At 38.5% G+C, this 18343-nt stretch overlaps 2 protein-coding genes and 1 pseudogene across 16 annotated transcripts in view; 2 read left to right on the plus strand and 1 right to left on the minus strand.

Annotated features, from left to right (window-relative positions):
* The window catches only part of ANKRD17 (ankyrin repeat domain 17), a 164390-nt gene extending 160751 nt beyond the window's left edge, over positions 1-3639 (plus strand). For all 8 annotated transcript variants that reach the window (XM_059922851.1, XM_059922852.1, XM_059922856.1 and 5 more), the window contains 3 exons: positions 98-276; positions 989-1153; positions 2200-3639. In XM_059922851.1, coding sequence (XP_059778834.1) covers positions 98-276; positions 989-1153; positions 2200-2259 — 404 coding nt within the window. In that variant the 3' untranslated portion in view covers positions 2260-3639. The remainder of the gene's footprint in view (positions 1-97; positions 277-988; positions 1154-2199) is intronic.
* A 4478-nt stretch (positions 3640-8117) lies between these two features.
* LOC132365905 (cytochrome c oxidase assembly protein COX18, mitochondrial) overlaps positions 8118-18343 on the plus strand; it is a 79052-nt gene continuing 68826 nt past the window's right edge. For 5 of the 8 annotated variants that reach the window (XR_009503304.1, XR_009503303.1, XM_059922874.1 and 2 more), the window contains exons 1-5: positions 8118-8589; positions 9184-9284; positions 11331-11494; positions 12190-12314; positions 13913-14020. Coding sequence is in view for 6 of the 8 variants with exons in the window: in XM_059922874.1 (XP_059778857.1) it covers positions 8248-8589; positions 9184-9284; positions 11331-11494; positions 12190-12314; positions 13913-14020 (840 nt within the window). In the remaining 2 variants the exon portion in view is untranslated. Of the gene's footprint in view, positions 8590-9183; positions 9285-11330; positions 11495-12189; positions 12315-13912; positions 14340-18343 lie in introns of those variants that run through there. The other 3 variants (XM_059922872.1, XM_059922873.1, XM_059922870.1) reach the window with 3 other exon arrangements.
* Positions 15141-16433, minus strand: LOC132366459 (heterogeneous nuclear ribonucleoprotein A1-like; annotated as a pseudogene).

The raw sequence follows: 18343 nt of genomic DNA on the forward strand, positions 1-18343 counted from the left end.
CAATGTGGAAAATATTCAAAATATATAAATTTTTTTTGCTGTTTTCTGATTTTGAATATCACCAATTATTTTTTTCTGCCTCTTCATTTTCCCTCAGACAAAGTAGACTGGTGTAACCCTGGGATGGGAAATCCTATGATGCACAGGCCAATGTCTGATCCAGGAGTGTTTTCACAGCATCAAGCAATGGAGCGAGAGAGTACAGGAATTGTAACTCCTTCTGGTACATTCCATCAGCATGTTCCTGCAGGATACATGGACTTTCCTAAAGTTGGGGTAATGGTGATTTAAAAGCATTTTCATTATTTCGAAATGATTTTCTGATTATTAGCCTTATTTCACTTACCAGTGTATAAGCGTTTCTGAAATGATGCTGGAGCTTTGGCTTGGAATTATAGGTCAAAATCTGGCTAAAATATAAACATTTATAAATTGTGATTTTGTCCCAGTTCAGAGAAATTTTTTTTTTTTTTTTTTTTTTTTTTAATTTATTTATGGCTGCATTGGGTCTTCGTTGCTGCCTGCGGGCTTTCTCTAGTTGCAGCGAGCAGGGGCTACTCTTTGTGGTGGTGCGCAGGCTTCTCATTGCGGTGGCTTCTCTTGTTGCAGAGCACGGGCTCTACGGGACGTGGCTTCAGTCCTCGTGGCACACGGGCTTAGTTGCTCTGCAGCATGTGGGATCTTCCCAGAGCAGGGCTCGAACCCATGTCCCCTGCATTAGCAGGCAGATTCTTAACCACCGAGCCACCAGGGAAGCCCCCAGAGAAATGTTTTTTGACAAAATACTTTATATACTAGGCTTATAGTATCTTCTATTTAGTGCTAGAAGAAATCATATTATGGAAAATAATTTTTACATCACCTAGATAACTTACACTTTTCCAAAATGAGGTGAAGTTTCAAATATCAGTTTTAAGGCTATTGATTATACTGGGAAAAGTAACCAGTGACTTGAATGTCCATAATCTTTGTTTTCTCCTCTTTTAAGGGTATGCCTTTTTCTGTATATGGGAATGCAATGATTCCTCCAGTAGCACCTATTCCTGATGGTGCTGGAGGACCCATATTTAATGGCCCTCATGCTGCGGACCCCTCTTGGAATTCCCTGATAAAGATGGTTTCAAGCTCCACAGAAAATAATGGCCCTCAAACGGTAAGGCTGATCATTCAGTGAACTTTTATTTAGTGTTTATGAGCTGCCAAGACAAATGGGATAAAGATAAATCATTGTTGTGAGAGAGTATGGTGAATATGGGCAGTTGAGGAAATTGAGGGAAGTTTAATATAGCTGAAATAAAGCAGAGTGATATGGAAAATGGTACTAAAGGTAGTGGTTTGGGGCTAAAATTATGAAAGGCATAATATAATATATTCTATTGGGTAGCGGGTGGTAAGTAAAAGATTTTAAGTTGCAAAGTGTTGTAATGTAATTTTCTGTATCAAAATTTACTAGTGGTGTGAAAAGGGCCATCTAGAGGTTATTTATTAAAAGTATTATAAATGTCAAAACAGTATATAACTCTGAAAATGCACAGAAATGGTTGTATATTTTAGCTTATTATGGTATATGTTTTTTTTTTATATAAACAGCTAGTTTTTTTTTTTAATTAATTAATTAATTAATTAATTAATTAATGGCTGTGTTGGGTCTTCGTTTCTGTGCAAGGGCTTTCTCTAGTTGTGGCAAGCGGGGGCCACTCTGCATCGCGGTGCGCGGGCCTGCCTCTCTTGTTGCGGAGCACAGGCTCCAGACGCGCAGGCTCAGTAATTGTGGCTCACGGGCCCAGCTGTTCCGCGGCATGTGGGATCTTCCCAGACCAGGGCTCGAACCTGTGTCCCCTGCATTGGCAGGCAGATTCTCAACCACTGCGCCACCAGGGAAGCCCTATGGTATATGTTTAATACCTGATTCATTTTCCTTCCACAATCATCAACCTGTATGTACTCAGATAATGGTTTTTAAAAAATGATGATAATTCAGATCCTGTTTGAGGAATAAGAGGAGAGGCAGGAAAACAACAGATAAAAGTGGTTTATCACTGCTTTTCTTCATTGTTTCCCAGCATGTTGCAAACTGATTGAGACTTAGCTATTTTAGTTCATAAATATTAGGAGCACTTCCTTAGTGTTTAAGAGTTTTGTTTTAATCAAATATATGTTCAATACATACTTAATAAAATGTGTGCTCTATATTCATAGGTGTGGACTGGACCCTGGGCACCTCACATGAACAGTGTGCATATGAACCAGCTTGGCTGATGAGGATCAGCTTGTTAGCCTGCAGATTCCTTTTCATTCAGAGGAAATCACAAGTGGCCGAAAAAAAATTTATGCTCCCAAATCATTCTACTGATGTGCTTGACTGAAGTGTGTAGGCTTTTTGCAGAAGAACTTACTAACTGACCTATTTTCTGTGAACATTTGTGACTGCCCATTCCCCATCATCATCTGTTTTACCTTAGTTAGCATTTTTCTTATCATTTTTCTTTTTTTCTTTCCCTCTTCCCCTTTGGACATAACTTTCTGTTGAAGCTGTTCTTTGGCTGGTTGGTTTTAGTACTGTAAACTGCTTCTGAGCAAACACGGAAATTTAGCAAAATTATGTAAACTTGATCCTGAAGTTTTAGAATGGCAAATAAATGTACAATTGTTTACATAACAGAAAAGGCTAAGCAGAAAGTAAATTTCAATATGTCAGTATAGAGGCTCTACTTTATGTAGACTTAAATTAATGTGAGATATGTACCTTCATATTCAGAAATCTGGATGTTTCCTTCATACATTAAACTATTAATAAGTACAACTTTTTTGCTTGTGTAATTTAAGTATAAAGTAAAACAATGGGCATTATCAGTGAATGCTTCCCGACGTTGGCTTTTAAAATACCCATGCTTCTCTCTTTTGAGTTTGTTTGCAGCAAGGCACATATAGAATAAGAAATTTATCACTTTTTCATGTCTCTTTATTACCTTGTCACACTTTTAAAACTAATACACACTTCTCTCTTCATTCTTTTTTCTCTCCTCACCCTTACCACTAATACCGGTAAAATTTTCTTGCTGATAGTGAAATAATTCTGTAAAGATTTTTACTCTAACGGCTGCTACAGAGAGATGGAGAATCTTCATCATCACGTGTCGTTTCTTCTAACCATAAAACATACAGTCTTTTTGGGAATTTAAAAAGCCACCACTGGTTCCCAGTCAGCATATATAAGCTCTTAATATACTGTTTATTATTAAACAATTCAATGTACTATTTTATATTGGATAATATTGATTCTTAACATTGGCTTTCTAGTCATCAGGAGTCAACATAAAAATTCCAATTTTCAGTAATTTAGTGGAAGGTGTTTGGATTTTTGGTTTTTTTGGTTTTTTTTTTCAATTTTAAAGGCTTCGTAATCTCTACACTTGTATATTAAAAGTGAAAGGGATCGACAGCTAACTTGGGGCAAGTAATAAAATACATTTTGCATTTTTCATTAAGACAATTTATGGTAGACAGGAATACACAGGTTACAAAATAAAGTCTCCATTTAACCTGTTTATATAAGACACAGGGCCACACTAAACTACTCAGTGGAATTTATCTATTCAGTTCTCTTGAAACAATAAACAGTGACATATCCAAGAAGAATATGTGTCCTACCGTCTCATGTGGAAAAATAAATTATATGGTTGAAATGTAAAAGAAAGTAAGCATAAAAGTGAAGTAATGTATATATCAATCTGTCTTTTTTAAAAAAAAACTAGACCTAAATTCCTCACTGTTGAAACATAAACATTAACTAAAATTCAGATAGATCACCCACAATTGACAATATTAATATGGTTCCTTGGCTGTTCAAGTAAATGAAATGATTTCTTTACTCTGTTAGCCTGAGTAAAGAGTAAAAAGAGGATTTCTCAAACATATCCAGAAGTTTGTAAACAACACATTTATATCTTTTATTTTAGGAGGTAGTCTTAAAATATATAAATTTGTTTTCCTACCTGTCCTTGATTGATATGACCAAATTTAAAGGAACAGCTAAATGATATCCTACAAATAAATACACTTATGACATAAAATGATTGCACTTTACTAAGAAAGGGGTATAATGCTATTTAAGAGTATTTTATGTATGACTTTTGCCACCATCCTATAATTTTTTGCTTAATTTCTTTGTTTACTAGAGTTTATTTTCTAAGTAAAATAATCTTGCTAGATAACAGATACTAGCCAGTATTTATCAAAACACATGACTTGTGTTGACTCACAAAAGTGAATTTCTTAAGATAGGGTGTCTTACTAAAAAAGAAAAGGAAAAAAAAACCCTGTATATATATTTTTTACTTTATTTTTTACTTTACAGGACAGGGGAGTACTGATTGGAATGTTCCTTATTTAGTTTTGGGGATCAGGCTTGTTAAATACAATACCATGGTTTTAGAAGTCTGTAGTAGGAAAATTTTTCAAATACATTTTTTATATTTCAGATGTAATGCAGTGCACTTTTATTTGAACAATAAAACAATCTTTTGAGACCATGCAGGTCTTTTTTCCCCCCCTTTTTGAAAGTATGTGGTATGTATAATTGCAGACTATGTAAGGTCTTTCTTTTCTCTTATTCTTTTAAGAAGCAGCTTAACTCTTGGACATAGCAGTTAGGTTAGTTCACACCTTAAATCCCAAAATAATTAATATCCCAATTATTGTGTAATCTGTTTATACCAACCATTCCATTTTAGAGATACTTTTGTTTACTTGTGCCAAGAGAATCCCCATTTTATGCCTTTTCAACATATATTTCAACATATACCAATATATTCAAAAAAAGTAATTTTAGTGTTCATGTGAAATATATTTTCCCCTTCTGTTCCCTGTTACTGTAAAGTTAAATCATTTTATTAGTAATTGAAAATTAATTTGGTAATTACTATACTTAGCTTACAGTCATTTTTCTTCTCAGGAAAAAAAAGGAGGTAAATAGTTCACTAACTGTTCCTGTCTTGTTTTTCATGAAAGTATTATTCCATTTTTCTTTTGATTCAAATGACCTAATACGCATTTCATTAAAACTATTTTGCACAATAGTGAATATGTTATTCACTTTAGTTTTAAAACAATACACAGTGTTAGATTAAACTGGAAATCTCGCATTACAGAACAGAACATTTAAAGAATGACAAAACTTTCAAATAACAAATTTTTAAATCAGGATTATTTCAAAATGATTAAAATATCAAAGGAAAACCATTACACTGTTTTTCATTGCTAATATGGAGATTCAGTATTCCAGTACTCAATGTATTTTTACTTTAGATAAATGTATCTATTCAGATGTCTTTTAATATTAACGTTTGGGACACTTACATTATACTTTGTAAATTCTGGATGCTCCTGAATCTCTTTAGAAATATATATATCCTATTGATAAATGCTTAAACAAGTCACAACACTCAATTAACTGGTGTTCTTGTGAATCAACTGGTGTTAATTCCAGGTGACTGGAATTTAGGGTGAGAGCACCATTAGTGCTTTAATACTTAATCTACTGTGTTACACACCTTGATTGCAAAAATACCATCACTTACCATTTTGGGTAAGTGAATATAGAGAAAAGTGTGCCACTGTGGCTTAGAAATTCTTAGAAATAAGAATTTCTTTATGTGACACTTGGAATGTAGGACTAATTAGATGTGTTACAAGGGGTCTCATATTAGACTTCTACCTTTAAATGAATTCATACTTTTGAAAAGTAAAAGCCAATTTTGCATGCTCAATAGTTAAAAATCAGTGATAAGATAATACGAGAGGATATTTTTTAATGAGAGAAAAAAGCTAATTCTACATTAGGTATCTTTGGTTTTAAAAAGTAATGTATTAAAGAAGTAGGAAAAAGAGAAGAAATTAAATCTGATTCCCAGGGAACACTTTAACAATTCCTTGTGAAAATATCCTTTAAAGTCAAACATTTCAGAAGGCATATATGGGAAATGAGAAATTTAAATGACTGTACATATATACAGTTTATGTATAATAGCCTACATTCATATTTTGACCTCCATTCCTATGTTCAGCACAGCGATGGATAAGAATTTCAGAAACTTTAGAAAGTAAATAAAATATATAGTCTTTGTTTTTAAGGAGTTTAAATAAAATTAAGAAAAAAGTGTGATGTAGTAAGAATAAAAGACAGGAATAGGCTAATAATGTTGAACTTTAAAAATTAGTATGGCCATTTGCAAAGTATGTGATTTCAGTTGGTTGGTTTGCCCAATATTTGCATGGTCATTTTGTACTGTACTCTGCAACTCAAAAGATACAAGGTATCACAATGTTTGTTACCAGTACATACATATACATGAGTGCTAACACTTCTTTTGCATTGGGCTTTATAATTGACATACTTTTCCTGACATTCTCTACCAAGTAGGCAGCCAGTTCTGATCATCCACATTATCCAAATTTTAAAATGTATGTTTATGTATATGAAATTAGCAAGTTAAATATTCATAAATTTTATTTACCTCACAATATTCAAACTTAAAAACAATGGAACATTTGTAAATGAGAATGTAATTTGTGACCCCAAAATGTAGCAGAAAGGGTGGACCTACACTGGTTGAAGAGGTCCCAGCCCCGACTACTGATACAGCTCAACAGAAGGAAGTCTTAGGAGTTTGAGGAATAGCTTGACAAACTCTTGATTTAAATTATATGAACAGTGAATGCATAAATATGAATTTTTCACTTTAGGATCTTTATCCTTTAATCAACTCCTTTTCTCCTGGATAGCAAAAGATCAGATTCCCTAAGCTTATGTGCCACTGTGGAAGGGCCAACTCCTAATGTCATCAGTTCTCTGGGAGGAGAGGAATGCAGCAGCATAGAAGTTGCTTCTTTACTCTCACAATCTTTAGGCCAAGATATTTCCCTCTAAAATTCCTTTCCACTTTAAATCAGTAGTCAGTAGCAACAGGTTGATTGTTTTAACTTGACAAACGGATAGGGAGATAGACTGATAGGTTTTTACTTTTAAAAAGGAAATTCTATGTATAACATATATTGGGATGTGTGTGTTAACATTCAAAAATTCATGCATGGATTTATCAGCCAATTTGAAGGAAGATGACTTCCAGAATCCAGAGGAAAGGGTATATCTGGTACCCTTGGGTAGCTGCATAATGAAGCAAGAACAGTAGCTTCAGTTTGACATTACCCCAACATTGGTTGGAGCCTTCGTTTTAATCAACGTTTTATTCCTCACAACACAATTTGGCCTCTAGGTGTAGGGGTGACCCTTCTTTTAGGAAACTCCATGTCATTCCCGTGTTTGCTTTTGCCAGGAACAGAAAGCCAAAAATTATAGTCCATGTACATTTAGCCTATTCCTTTTAATCAGAAGACACCTAATGTTGCTGTTCAGGCTCTTGAAAGCTTACATAGGATATGTGTTAAGCTCCAGTAAAGAATTCACCGCGCTGCCAGTGATAATTCCCCTTAACTCAGGAGATGGTACTTCACCCTTAACATAAGGTGTTTTGCTGCTCTTTATGATGAAAGAAAACACTTAAGTTGGGTCTGAAAATGTCTATTAGGACAGATGAGCCAATTCTTTATGCCACAGACTAAACTATGCCTAGTGCATAAAGGTTGTTGATTAAAACAATCCAGAAGCACACGCCTTTCTCCAAACTGGCATTTCAGCAACATATTGACTCCTGGGTAGTATAATCTATCTCAATCTCTAGCGGAAGCAATTGGGGCGCACAAAAAGACGTGGGGGACTACCTCCTGATCACATAAGGTTAAAACTTAAACCGTGACCCGATTAGTCTAAGTGAAAAAGAACGGAAAGGCACAACCCGAAGACCAACTTTCCAAGGTGAGCGCTTCCCAGAAAACACCTCTCCCGGCCCTGGGCAGCACGCCCCGCCCCGGGCAGCAAGCCCCGCCCCCGACTCTGCAATTCCGGTCGAGCCTCTGAGGAGCTCCACCGCAGCAGCGCGAAAGTTTCGCGTGTGCGCAGTAGGCTTGCTTAGTGCCGCGTGGGAAAGGCGGGACTTCCCTACCTCCTGCGTCATCTCTACTGCGACGCAAGACGTCACTGGTGTGACTGGGGAAGTCAATTATGGCTGCCGGCGGGCTCCCGCCATCTTTACGCCCGGGGTCGCCGGCGCATGCGCATAGCGGCCTCGGCGGAGCGGTATGCGCAGCTAGTCCGTGTCGTCCGCGTGCGGGATACAGTCGTGTGCAGAGATGCTGTGCCGGCTGAGCGTTAGGTGGCTGCAGCCGCGGCCTGCCCTGCAGCTCCGGGGCTTGGGCCCACCGGCTGCACCGGCCCCCACCGGCGGCCCCAAGCCCTCCGCTCTGCCATTGTGGGCGGTGGCATCAGTCTCTGCAGTTGGCCCGAGTGGCGCGGGTGGCTGGTATGAAGCCCTGGCTACGTCGGCGCCGGTGCAGGGCGCCGAGGACGTGCTGCTCTTTGCGCACACCGCCTCGGGCCTGCCCTGGTGGGGCAGCATTCTCCTCACCACCGTGGCCCTGCGCGGCGCTGTCACGCTTCCCCTGGCCGCCTACCAGCACTACATCCTGGCCAAGGTGAGGGGCGCCGAGCCGCGCGTGGACCCGGTTCGGTGGTGAGGAGTGGTCGACGTCTACCCGGGGCTTAAGGTCGCCAGGTACTCCCGGAGTGCTTGGTGTTAGTCATCAGTACCAGTAAGGCAGTGAGCTACTTTAGAAAAAGGAATTAACACAGGGCAGAAGTAAATGCAATTTTTGGTGGCTCTGTGACTGCCACAGAGCATATTGATTCTTAATAGACTTCTGTTTCCTCAGTTGACATTACTGGGAAATCCAGGAATTGAAACATTAAAGTGCAGAGTGTAGTTCTTATATAGTCCTTATAATAACCCTGTGAAGTAGGTGCTGATACACGTTTTATATATGAGAGAACAGGACTTTAGAGGTTAAATAATTTGTCCAAGATCATACTGATGTACAAGATGGAGTTTGAATTTGGTTGCAACTGAGGAAATCTTAAATTAACATCTTATACGCAGACTTAGGGTTTCTTGACATGACCAGTAAACCACATTTTTAGATGAGCTGAGGGGATAGAGAGTGAAATTATGAATGGTTATGAATAAAGATCTTTTATGTTCTCATAACAAAGTCTACTTTTTCTTTAGCTAGGTGGAAAATTTGCAGCCAGAAATAAAAAACATTGCAAGGCATCTTAACCAAGAAGTTGCAGTTCGTGCAAATCAGTTGGGGTGGTCCAAAAGAGCTGCCAGGTAAGCTAATTCTGTGCATATAAGACCATGAAAATATATATACATATATATAATGTATAAGTGATATTTATTATAGGTTTTGGTATTCTGCAGCTTTAGCAGCAAAGTAGTTCTTTTTTCTCTTTAATATTTTAATAAGTTTATGTGGCATGGTAGTTTTATATACTGGACTGAAAGCAAAAAAAATAAGAGAAACAAGAAGAGAGAGTTCCTTGTCCTTAAGGGACTTCAGGCTACTGAAAAAGACAGACACGTAATCAAATAATGACTGAACTAAGTACTGTACAAAAGATTATGTACAAGAGTTGGGTCATCACGGAAAGTCAGGAAAGGCTTCACAGGATGATACTGTGACAGTTGTTGGGATTTTAGTCAACAAATGATACAGGTTATTTACAAACTTGACCTTTTGGCAACATATAGCAGGTAGTAGCCCAAAGGAATGGGGAGGTAGAAAGTATGAATGCCATGGTAAAAGCAGCTGGATAGGCAAGGTGTTGTCACTCTGCTGTGGTTACCCTGTGTAGTTGTCTGCCTGGGCTCTTAGAAAGCCCTTGCCCAAGGGTGCTTGACCATGGCACAGTTCTATGCCTGCAGTCATCCACTAGGAACTTCTAAGTCCACCTCCTTCTGTCAGCCTAGCTAGTTCTGCTTAGTCAGTGTCCCAAATTCTGATCCTTACTAGACTGTGACAAAGTGTTCACCAGTTCACAGCAATGAGAAGAATAAGGGTTTTTTAGTATGAATATGTAATATATATATATAGCTTTCCATATATTTTCATCTATATAGGTGTAAATTGGCCAACTATCTTCAGTATGAAATTGTGTTCCTCTTTATATAGAGTTAAAAAGACCTGACATTTAAAAAAAAATCATTTTTACAGCTTAATGTCTTTACTTGCTAAAATAGAAAGTTGGTAAACCTATAGTTTTGAAGTTTTACTGATCAGGGAAATCTGAGGACTACAGCTCTAGACCAGAAGAACAGATTAGTAGCTGCTCACCTGGGTTGTAAATGCAGCCTAGACAAGACTGTGGCACCTTGCTTATGCAGCACCGGCAGGATGATTGTCCAGACACATCCTTAAACAGATGAGTGGCTTTCTAGGAAGACATATCTGAGGTTTCCTGCATTTTCAGTGGAGCTGGGTTTTGAAGCGTGAAAGGGAGGTTGTCAGGTGAACAGCCAGGAAACTGGGCCGTCCACACAGATGATATAATAACTTCCAAAGGCATGCTGATGTGGAAGTCTGATTTGTTGGATGACCCCAGTCATTCGAGGGACCAGAATATACAGGTGTCTAAAGAAGAGTAACAGGAAATAAAGTTGGAAAAGTAGGCAGAGGCTGAATTACAAAGAGCCTGCAGTGTCTCCGTATACTGTCTTAATTCAGTACATTATAATTTGATTAAATTCAACAAACCTATTGAAAACCAGCCTTGTACAAAACATGCTATGAGAGATTTAAAGAAGACCCAATACTATAGTCTAGAAAGTGGGACTTAGGAACAGAAATAACTAATATGGTTAATAGAGAAACAGAGTAAGAAAGTCTTTATGAAAGAGTTGATTGAAGAGTGAAGACCATTTTGACGGGCCAAGAGCATACACAGTACAGAACCACATTGCAAGGTATGTTCGGGGATCAAGTGATTGGCTGGAGTGGAGAGATACGAGTAAAATGTGCTTTCACCTCTAGTATTTGTGATTTAAATTGTGGTCATACCATGTTAGTAGTGAAATTTCCCTCCTCAAAGCCTAGTTTGCCAGAGATCACCAGAAGCAAAGACTGTAGTCTGACAGTGTCAGATTTATCAAATTGTTAATGTAATTTGCGTACATTGCAAAAGAACTTTGAGTAAAAGGCTTTATTTGCCTTTTGTTTAGGCAGCCCCGTGGTATAGCTTACGACAACCAAAAATCCTGCATAAATCCTTTAGCCAGTAACCACAGCACGGGTGTGTTTGTGCTGTGGGCATGAAGCACTGCTAGTAGTCAAATGACATTTTCTCTTTTCCCTTTTTCCCTCTTCCCTCAAACTAGGCTCACTTATCTAAAGACTATGCGGAGGCTTGTTTCAGAGCTGTATGTTCGGGATAACTGCCACCCTTTCAAAGCCACTGTGTTGGTCTGGATTCAGCTTCCAATGTGGATATTCATGTCTGTTGCTCTCCGGAATTTTAGCACAGGGGCAACACATTCAGAAGGTAGTTATTATTGAAGTCTGTTTCCCCTGAATACGTTTTCTAACATTGTCTTTGTACTCTTAAAAAAAAGAAAAAACCAAGCAAAAAATAAAAAACATCCATACTTCTCATAACTAGAATACACTTTTATCATCTCCCTTACAAGGGTATAGAATTTAGAATATTAAGTGTAAAGCAAACTAGCTGTGTTAAGAAAACAAATCAATCTAGGAAGGACGTCACTAGTACTGCTTCTAGGAGGTCATGATAAAATTAGTGTTATAATTCCATAATACGTTTTCCTGGCCAAGAATTTTTTCTATTTATAAATTTAAGAAGCCAGAAAAGCTTTCACAGTTATAAGTGTAAACATTAATTAAGAAAGGTTATAAACTAAAGGGCTTGTTTTTTACTTTCATTTAAAGGCATTTCTAACCAGAAAGTAATCTAAATAGACTTGAAAGAAAGTCTAATTTTTAAAATTTTTAAAATTTAAGTCTGAAAAGATTACTGCTACGTATCTTTATTGTCTCTACATCTGTTTACTACAGAAAGCTTCTTGCCTCTTTCTCAGTACAGGAAGAACTAACTTATGTTGTGGAATGAAAATAACCTAAATAAAAAGTGCAGATCTTTAGTGTGAGGAACACCTTATTGGAATTACTTCCCTCTGCTATTTTAGAAATTCTTTTGTTTTACTTATAAAAATGTTTCAGCAGGTTTTTCTGTTCAGGAGCAGTTAGCTACTGGTGGGGTCCTATGGTTTCCTGACCTCACTGCCCTGGATTCCACTTGGATTCTGCCTGTCTCCATTGGTGTCATCAATTTATTAATAGTGGAGGTCAGTGGTTTTAAATGAGATTTGCTTGCCATTTAAATCATTGGGGTTTTTGTTGTTGCTGTTCTGACCTCAAATGTAAACGTATTTGAGTTGGTGGTGATAGCTCTGAGCTAAAATTGGGACTCCTTAGTTTTGGTCGCTGATCAGCTGTTGATAAATTGTCTTAAGCCAGTTCCTTAACATCTCTGGGGGTCAGAATGCTCATAATTAAAATAAGAGAGCTGAATTAGAACATTTCCAAAATGTCTTTTAGCTTTAAAATTATATGATTCTAATACATACAGTTTTGTGATTTGCTTTTTGGTAAAGACAGCAGTTAAGATGCCTAATGAATCAGGTTTTCTTCCCACAATATATTGATGTTTTGTATATATGTTTAATATGTCAATTTGTAGGTGGTCTGTGCCTGACTGCCATTTTTTAGTTACACAACCTTAGAAAAGTCATAGAACTTCTTTATAAGATGGAGTGGAGAAACATACATATAAAATATGACCCGTATTCCTTAAAGAACTGTTCTCAGACTCTGAGTAGAACATAGACTCTTTGAGCTAGAAGAAACCTTAGAAAAGACCTAACTCAGTTGAGATTTCACAGACCTCATATCCACTGCTCTCTGTTTGGGAAATCTAATACACCCCTTATTTTTTCAGACGAGAAAAGTGAGGATGATACTCTGAGGTCTTGGGTGAAGTTTACCTGAGGAAAGACTCTATGTGTAGTCTAAGTGTGTTAGCCTAAGAGCATCTAGCACAGTTCTGTTAACGTGGTTGGTAATTAGTGAATATTTCTTAGAAAGAAAGAATCGATAACACAGGGTCACAGTGAATAGTGTCAGTCCTCTAGTCTTTTCTTTCATTCCATCTAACGACCCAGCACGCATAAGTTTAATAAAAGCCTGTTCTTACTTAACATTCACCATGTGCCAGGCACTATTGTAAGCAATTTACATGAATTAACTCATTTACTTCTTAAAATAATCCTGTGATGTCAGTGCTACTATTACCCCCATTTTAAGGTGCAGAAGGTAAGGCACAGAAAGGTTGAGTAACTTGTGCAAAGTCACATAACCACTGAATGCAGGGCTGCCTTGTGAATCTAGGTAGTTTGAGTGTAGAATCTGTGCTCGTAATCATTAAGTTATGCTGCCTCTTAAATAAGTAATTCATAAACCATAATTGCCTTTCCTAGCCTTGGTTCTTTTCCGTACTCCACGTAGCCAGATCACAAACCTTTGAGATACCTGTTAAGTTCCTTCTTTATGCCAGGTCCTGTGTTTAGGTGCTAAAAAACAAGGACAGGGATTCATACATAATACCTATCTTGAAGGGACTTCAGTTTTACACACAATCTTTAAAAAACATTGACTTGTAAAAATTGTGCTGTGATACTCTTTAGTATAGATGAATCTCTTTATTGCTGTTATTTAAAGTTCCATTTAAGAATTTTACATAAATTTATCAGTTTTATTTTTAATTTTTATTGCTTTTCTTAAAGTATAGGTAGAGGCCAGTCAAAAATCAGTTTGTATTTTAAAGCTTGTTTCATTTAATGTGCATTTCAATAATCAGCATGTGTTATATATTCTACCCCTTCAGATTTTTGCTCTGCAAAAAATTGGAATGTCTCGTTTCCAGACATACATTACGTACTTTGTTCGTGCAGTATCAGTGTTGATGATTCCAATTGCAGCGACAGTACCTTCAGTGAGTAAGCACCAGTATTGCGCGAAGCATGTGCTAAATATAAATCTTCTGTTTCTAGCTTAGACTGGCTGGGATTCTGCCTCTTCTATTGAGCTTCCTCTGACTACTCGATCCCTTACTGGTTTCTGGGTTTCTGTAGTAACGAATCTACTGTCTCTATCACCAAGTGACATCTGAATATTTCTTGGGGGATTGGTTAATCTTCCTTTACGTGAATGTGTCTTAACCCTCCTATTAAACCAAACTCCATTTTCCTCTTTTTTTTTTCTTTTTTTTTTAATCTTGCAAAGTACGTGACACAGTACTATGAACGTAGTATTTGCTGTTTGATTAACTGATATATTGAATTCTTTCTGTCTTCATAGACTAGTCCAAGGACTTTTAGCACTGAAAAAAGAAACAAAACTTTGTGCTAGGTTTGTATGGGTTCATATGTAATATTGTTTAATCTCATAACAGTTTTATGAGATATGTATACTTGTCCCTATTTATATGTAATTAAACTTTTATAGAAATAGAAAAAGAAATGTTATATTTGTAGTTATTTCATATTTTTAGCCTTTTGCTTCCATGGATACTTTAGTGCTAAGATGGGTAAAGCTATGTCAGGTATAGAGCTGTCTTAGCTCAGAGCCAACACATAGACCATAAAGTAGTAGTCATTTGTTGCTGGTAGTTAGAGTTATATAATTTATATAAAAGTACTTTATAGGACTTGTCTTAGGAATCTGAAATAGTATGTTTCATCATAAAAAATGTGAATTAAATGTTTGGTTTTTTTAAGACACATTTATTCAGCATCATGATCAGACTATTACATTTAGCAATCAATAGCATGGGTGCAAAAAAAAAAAAAGTCACAGTGAAAACCTTTGTTGGACGGCTTTACACTTTCCACAGAACAGAAACTGAAATACCCTGTTATACACTTAAGTCACAAATACAGTCCTCGAGTTTTTTTGCCCATACACATGAGTATTGTCTAAAACATGTCTTCTTTGTAGCATCTAGGCCCTGCTACCACTGTGCTTGGCTGAGTTCACAAATCTGTTGTATCCTGTAGCTTCCCTGTCACTTCTCTGCCTCTCCTCTCCTGCTAAGCTTTGTTTCCTGGCAGGAATTAAAACCTTCTGCCACTGCCATAGCTCCTGCTGCTGCTGGAACCACCATAGCCACCTTGGTTTTATCGTTTGACGAAGTACTGGCCTCCACCACCATAGAGGCGAGAACTTTTTTTTTTTTTTAATTATTTATTTATTTATTTATTTATTTATTTATGTATTTATGGCTGTGTTGGGTCTTTGTTTCTGTGCGAGGGCTTTCTCTAGTTGTGGCAAGCGGGGGCCACTCCTCATTGCAGTGTGCGGGCCTCTCACCACCGCGGCCTCTCTTGTTGCGGAGCACAGCCTCCAGACGCGCAGGCTCAGTAATTGTGGCTCACAGGCCCAGCTGCTCCGCGGCATGTGGGATCTTCCCAGACCAGGGCTCGAACCCGTGTCCCCTGCATTAGCAGGCAGACTCTCAACCACTGCGCCACCGGGGAAGCCCGAGGCGAGAACTTTTGCCTCCAAAGTTTCCTCCTTTCATCAGTCCAGAATTTGAAGATTGACTGTTGTAAATGCCAGAATCATTGTAGCTTCCGCCACCTCTGAAATTGCTTCTGTCATTACCAAATCCATTATAGCCATCCCCACTGCCACCATAGCCACCACCACCATGGCTGCCACCAAAGGCATCTCGACCACTGAAGTTTCCTCCACCACCAGAGTTGTCATTCCCACCAAAACCACTGCCACGACCACCACCAAAGTTTCCAGAACCACTTCGATCTCTTTGGCTGGATGAAGCACTAGCCCTCTCTTGCTGAGATAGGGCTTTCCGTACTTCACAGCTGTGGCCGTTCACAGTGTGGTATTTCTGAATGACAATCTTGTCTATGGAGTCATGGTCACCAAAGGTTATGAAAAGCAAAGTCTCTCTTTTTGCCGCTGCCTTGGTTAGTCATGATTTCAATCACTTCAGTTTTCCCGTACTGTTCAGAATAATCTCTTTGGTGATGTTCTTCAGTGTCTTCTTTAATGCCACCAACAAAAATCTTTTTCACAGTGAAGTGGGCACCAGGTTTTTGAGAATCTTCTCTTGAGACAGCCCTCTTTGGTTCCCCAACTCTCCCATCCACCTTGTGTGGCCTTGCCTTCATGGCCGCATCCACCTCCTCCACAGTGGCATACGTGACAACCCCGAAGCCTCTGGAGCACTTGGTGTTTGGATCCCTCGTTACCACACAATCTGGGAGCGTTCCCCGTTGCTGAAAATGGCTCCCCAGACTCTCATCGGCTGTTTCAAAGCTCAAACCTCCGATGAAGAGCTTCTGCAGGTGTTTGGGCTCTTTGGGAGACTCCGACTTAGACATGACGGCAGTAGATGGGGGAGACTTCAACGACGCTTACTTGGCGGTGTCCATGGGCTCAATGAAATGTTAAAATGTTTTGAAGCTGTCACTTAGACATAGTACCATCATTAATCCTGTGTAAAATAAATAAGTTTCCTTGTTTCTAAAATAGACACCATAATGTCTGCGAGAATTAAGGAAATGACAAGTGTCTGTTATAGTACTTTTCATGTAATAATAATATTGTTGTAAAATACTCTGTAAAAACAGAACAATACAAATTCACTGCATTTCTAAGGAGAAATAATACCAGTTATAACTGAGGAAACCCCCAGATCAAGTAAAATAGGAGCAGTAAAGTTTTAGTGAGAGGTTGGATTCAAAGTGAGTAATAGAGATCTGAAAAACAGGGTCTTTTTTTTTTTTTATTTAAAGCTTTTTTTTTTAACTTATTTATTTTATCTTATTTATTTTTGTCTGTGTTGGGTCTTTGTTGCTGTGGGCAGGCTTTCTCTAGTTGCAGCGAGCGGGGGCTACTCTTGGTTGCGGTGCGCAGACTTCTCATTGTGATTGCGGTGGCTTCTCTTGTTGCAGAGCACGGGTTCTAGGCGCGCAGGCTTCAGTAGTTGTGGCTTGCAGGCTCTGGAGCGCAGGCTCAGTAGTTGTGGCACACGGGCTTAGTAGCTCCGCAGCATGTGGAATCTTCCCAGACCAGGGCTCGAACCCGGGTCCCCTGCATTGGCAGGTAGATTCTTAACCACTGCGCCACCAGGGAAGCCCTGAAAAACAGTGTCTTAAGTACCCAAAAATTCATTCCCTCAAATACAGGAAATTCTGAATTAGGTATTTCAATGTAGAGCTGATGTAGCGTCCCTGTGAAGACTTGAGAAAGGCAGCCTGCTTCTCTCTCAGTGCTGCATCGTCCACAGCCTGTAATGGACTTGAAGGCCGCAGGATAGTCACGATGGCCACTGGAGCTTGTTGTCTTGCGAGAATAGTAAAAAGGTTCCTCAAGCGCAGTCAGCCCCTTTCAGGACCCTTGCCGGGCGCCCCACCAAACACTGTGCTTCCATCTTAAATATGTGGCTGTGCCTAACTGCAGAAGAGGTTGGGAAGGATAGTCTTCTTTTTCTTCTTTGTAGATGGCAGTATACCCTGCTGAAAATTAGTATTTTTTTTACTAAGGAAGAAGAATGATACTTAGTAGGCAGTTTTTAGCCTGATGTAGTTGAGGCTCAGGATACTGTTCGCTTCGTGGATAAGTTTGACGATGATGGTAGTTAATATTTATTCAACATTAACATTGTACCAGGCCCTTTTAAAAATCATTTACATATATTAGTACAAATATTTCTCCCAACAATGCACTGAAGTAGGAGCTATTATAACCTCCACTTTACTGCTGAGGAAACTGAGGCACAGAGAGGATAAGTAACTCATGAAGGTTACTCATCTTTTAAGTGGCAGAGTCTAACCCACATCCAGGCCGTTTGGCTGTTACTCTTAACTACTGTGTTAACCTGCCTTTAAGGATGTATTGCTTACTGCCCTTAAAAACTTGCTCTGGAACAAATGCAGGTGCTTAATATGGGCCACATACTGTGCTTACCACTCTACCTGAATTTTCTCATTTATTCCTCACAGCATCTCTTTGAGGTGGGCACAGTTCTGTCTCCATTTTATAGAAGAGAAAACTGAAACAAGAAAAATAACGTACCCAAAGTTAAATAAATAGATTTCAAACTCAGGCAGTTTGACTCCGGGACCTGGATTCAACCGCCACATGGTCTTGCCTCTGGGGACTGATTACCTTCTGATGCCAAAGAAAGGCTTGGGAAAGATGTATGTATGTATGGGAATGTTTTGAGTGGCCACAGAACTTAGTCTTTGACCTAAATAAGTCAATCTGAATGGTAGTAAAAAAGAAAGTT

This window comes from Balaenoptera ricei, chromosome 5 (assembly GCF_028023285.1).
Source record: "Balaenoptera ricei isolate mBalRic1 chromosome 5, mBalRic1.hap2, whole genome shotgun sequence".
Taxonomy (NCBI): Eukaryota; Metazoa; Chordata; class Mammalia; order Artiodactyla; family Balaenopteridae; genus Balaenoptera; species Balaenoptera ricei.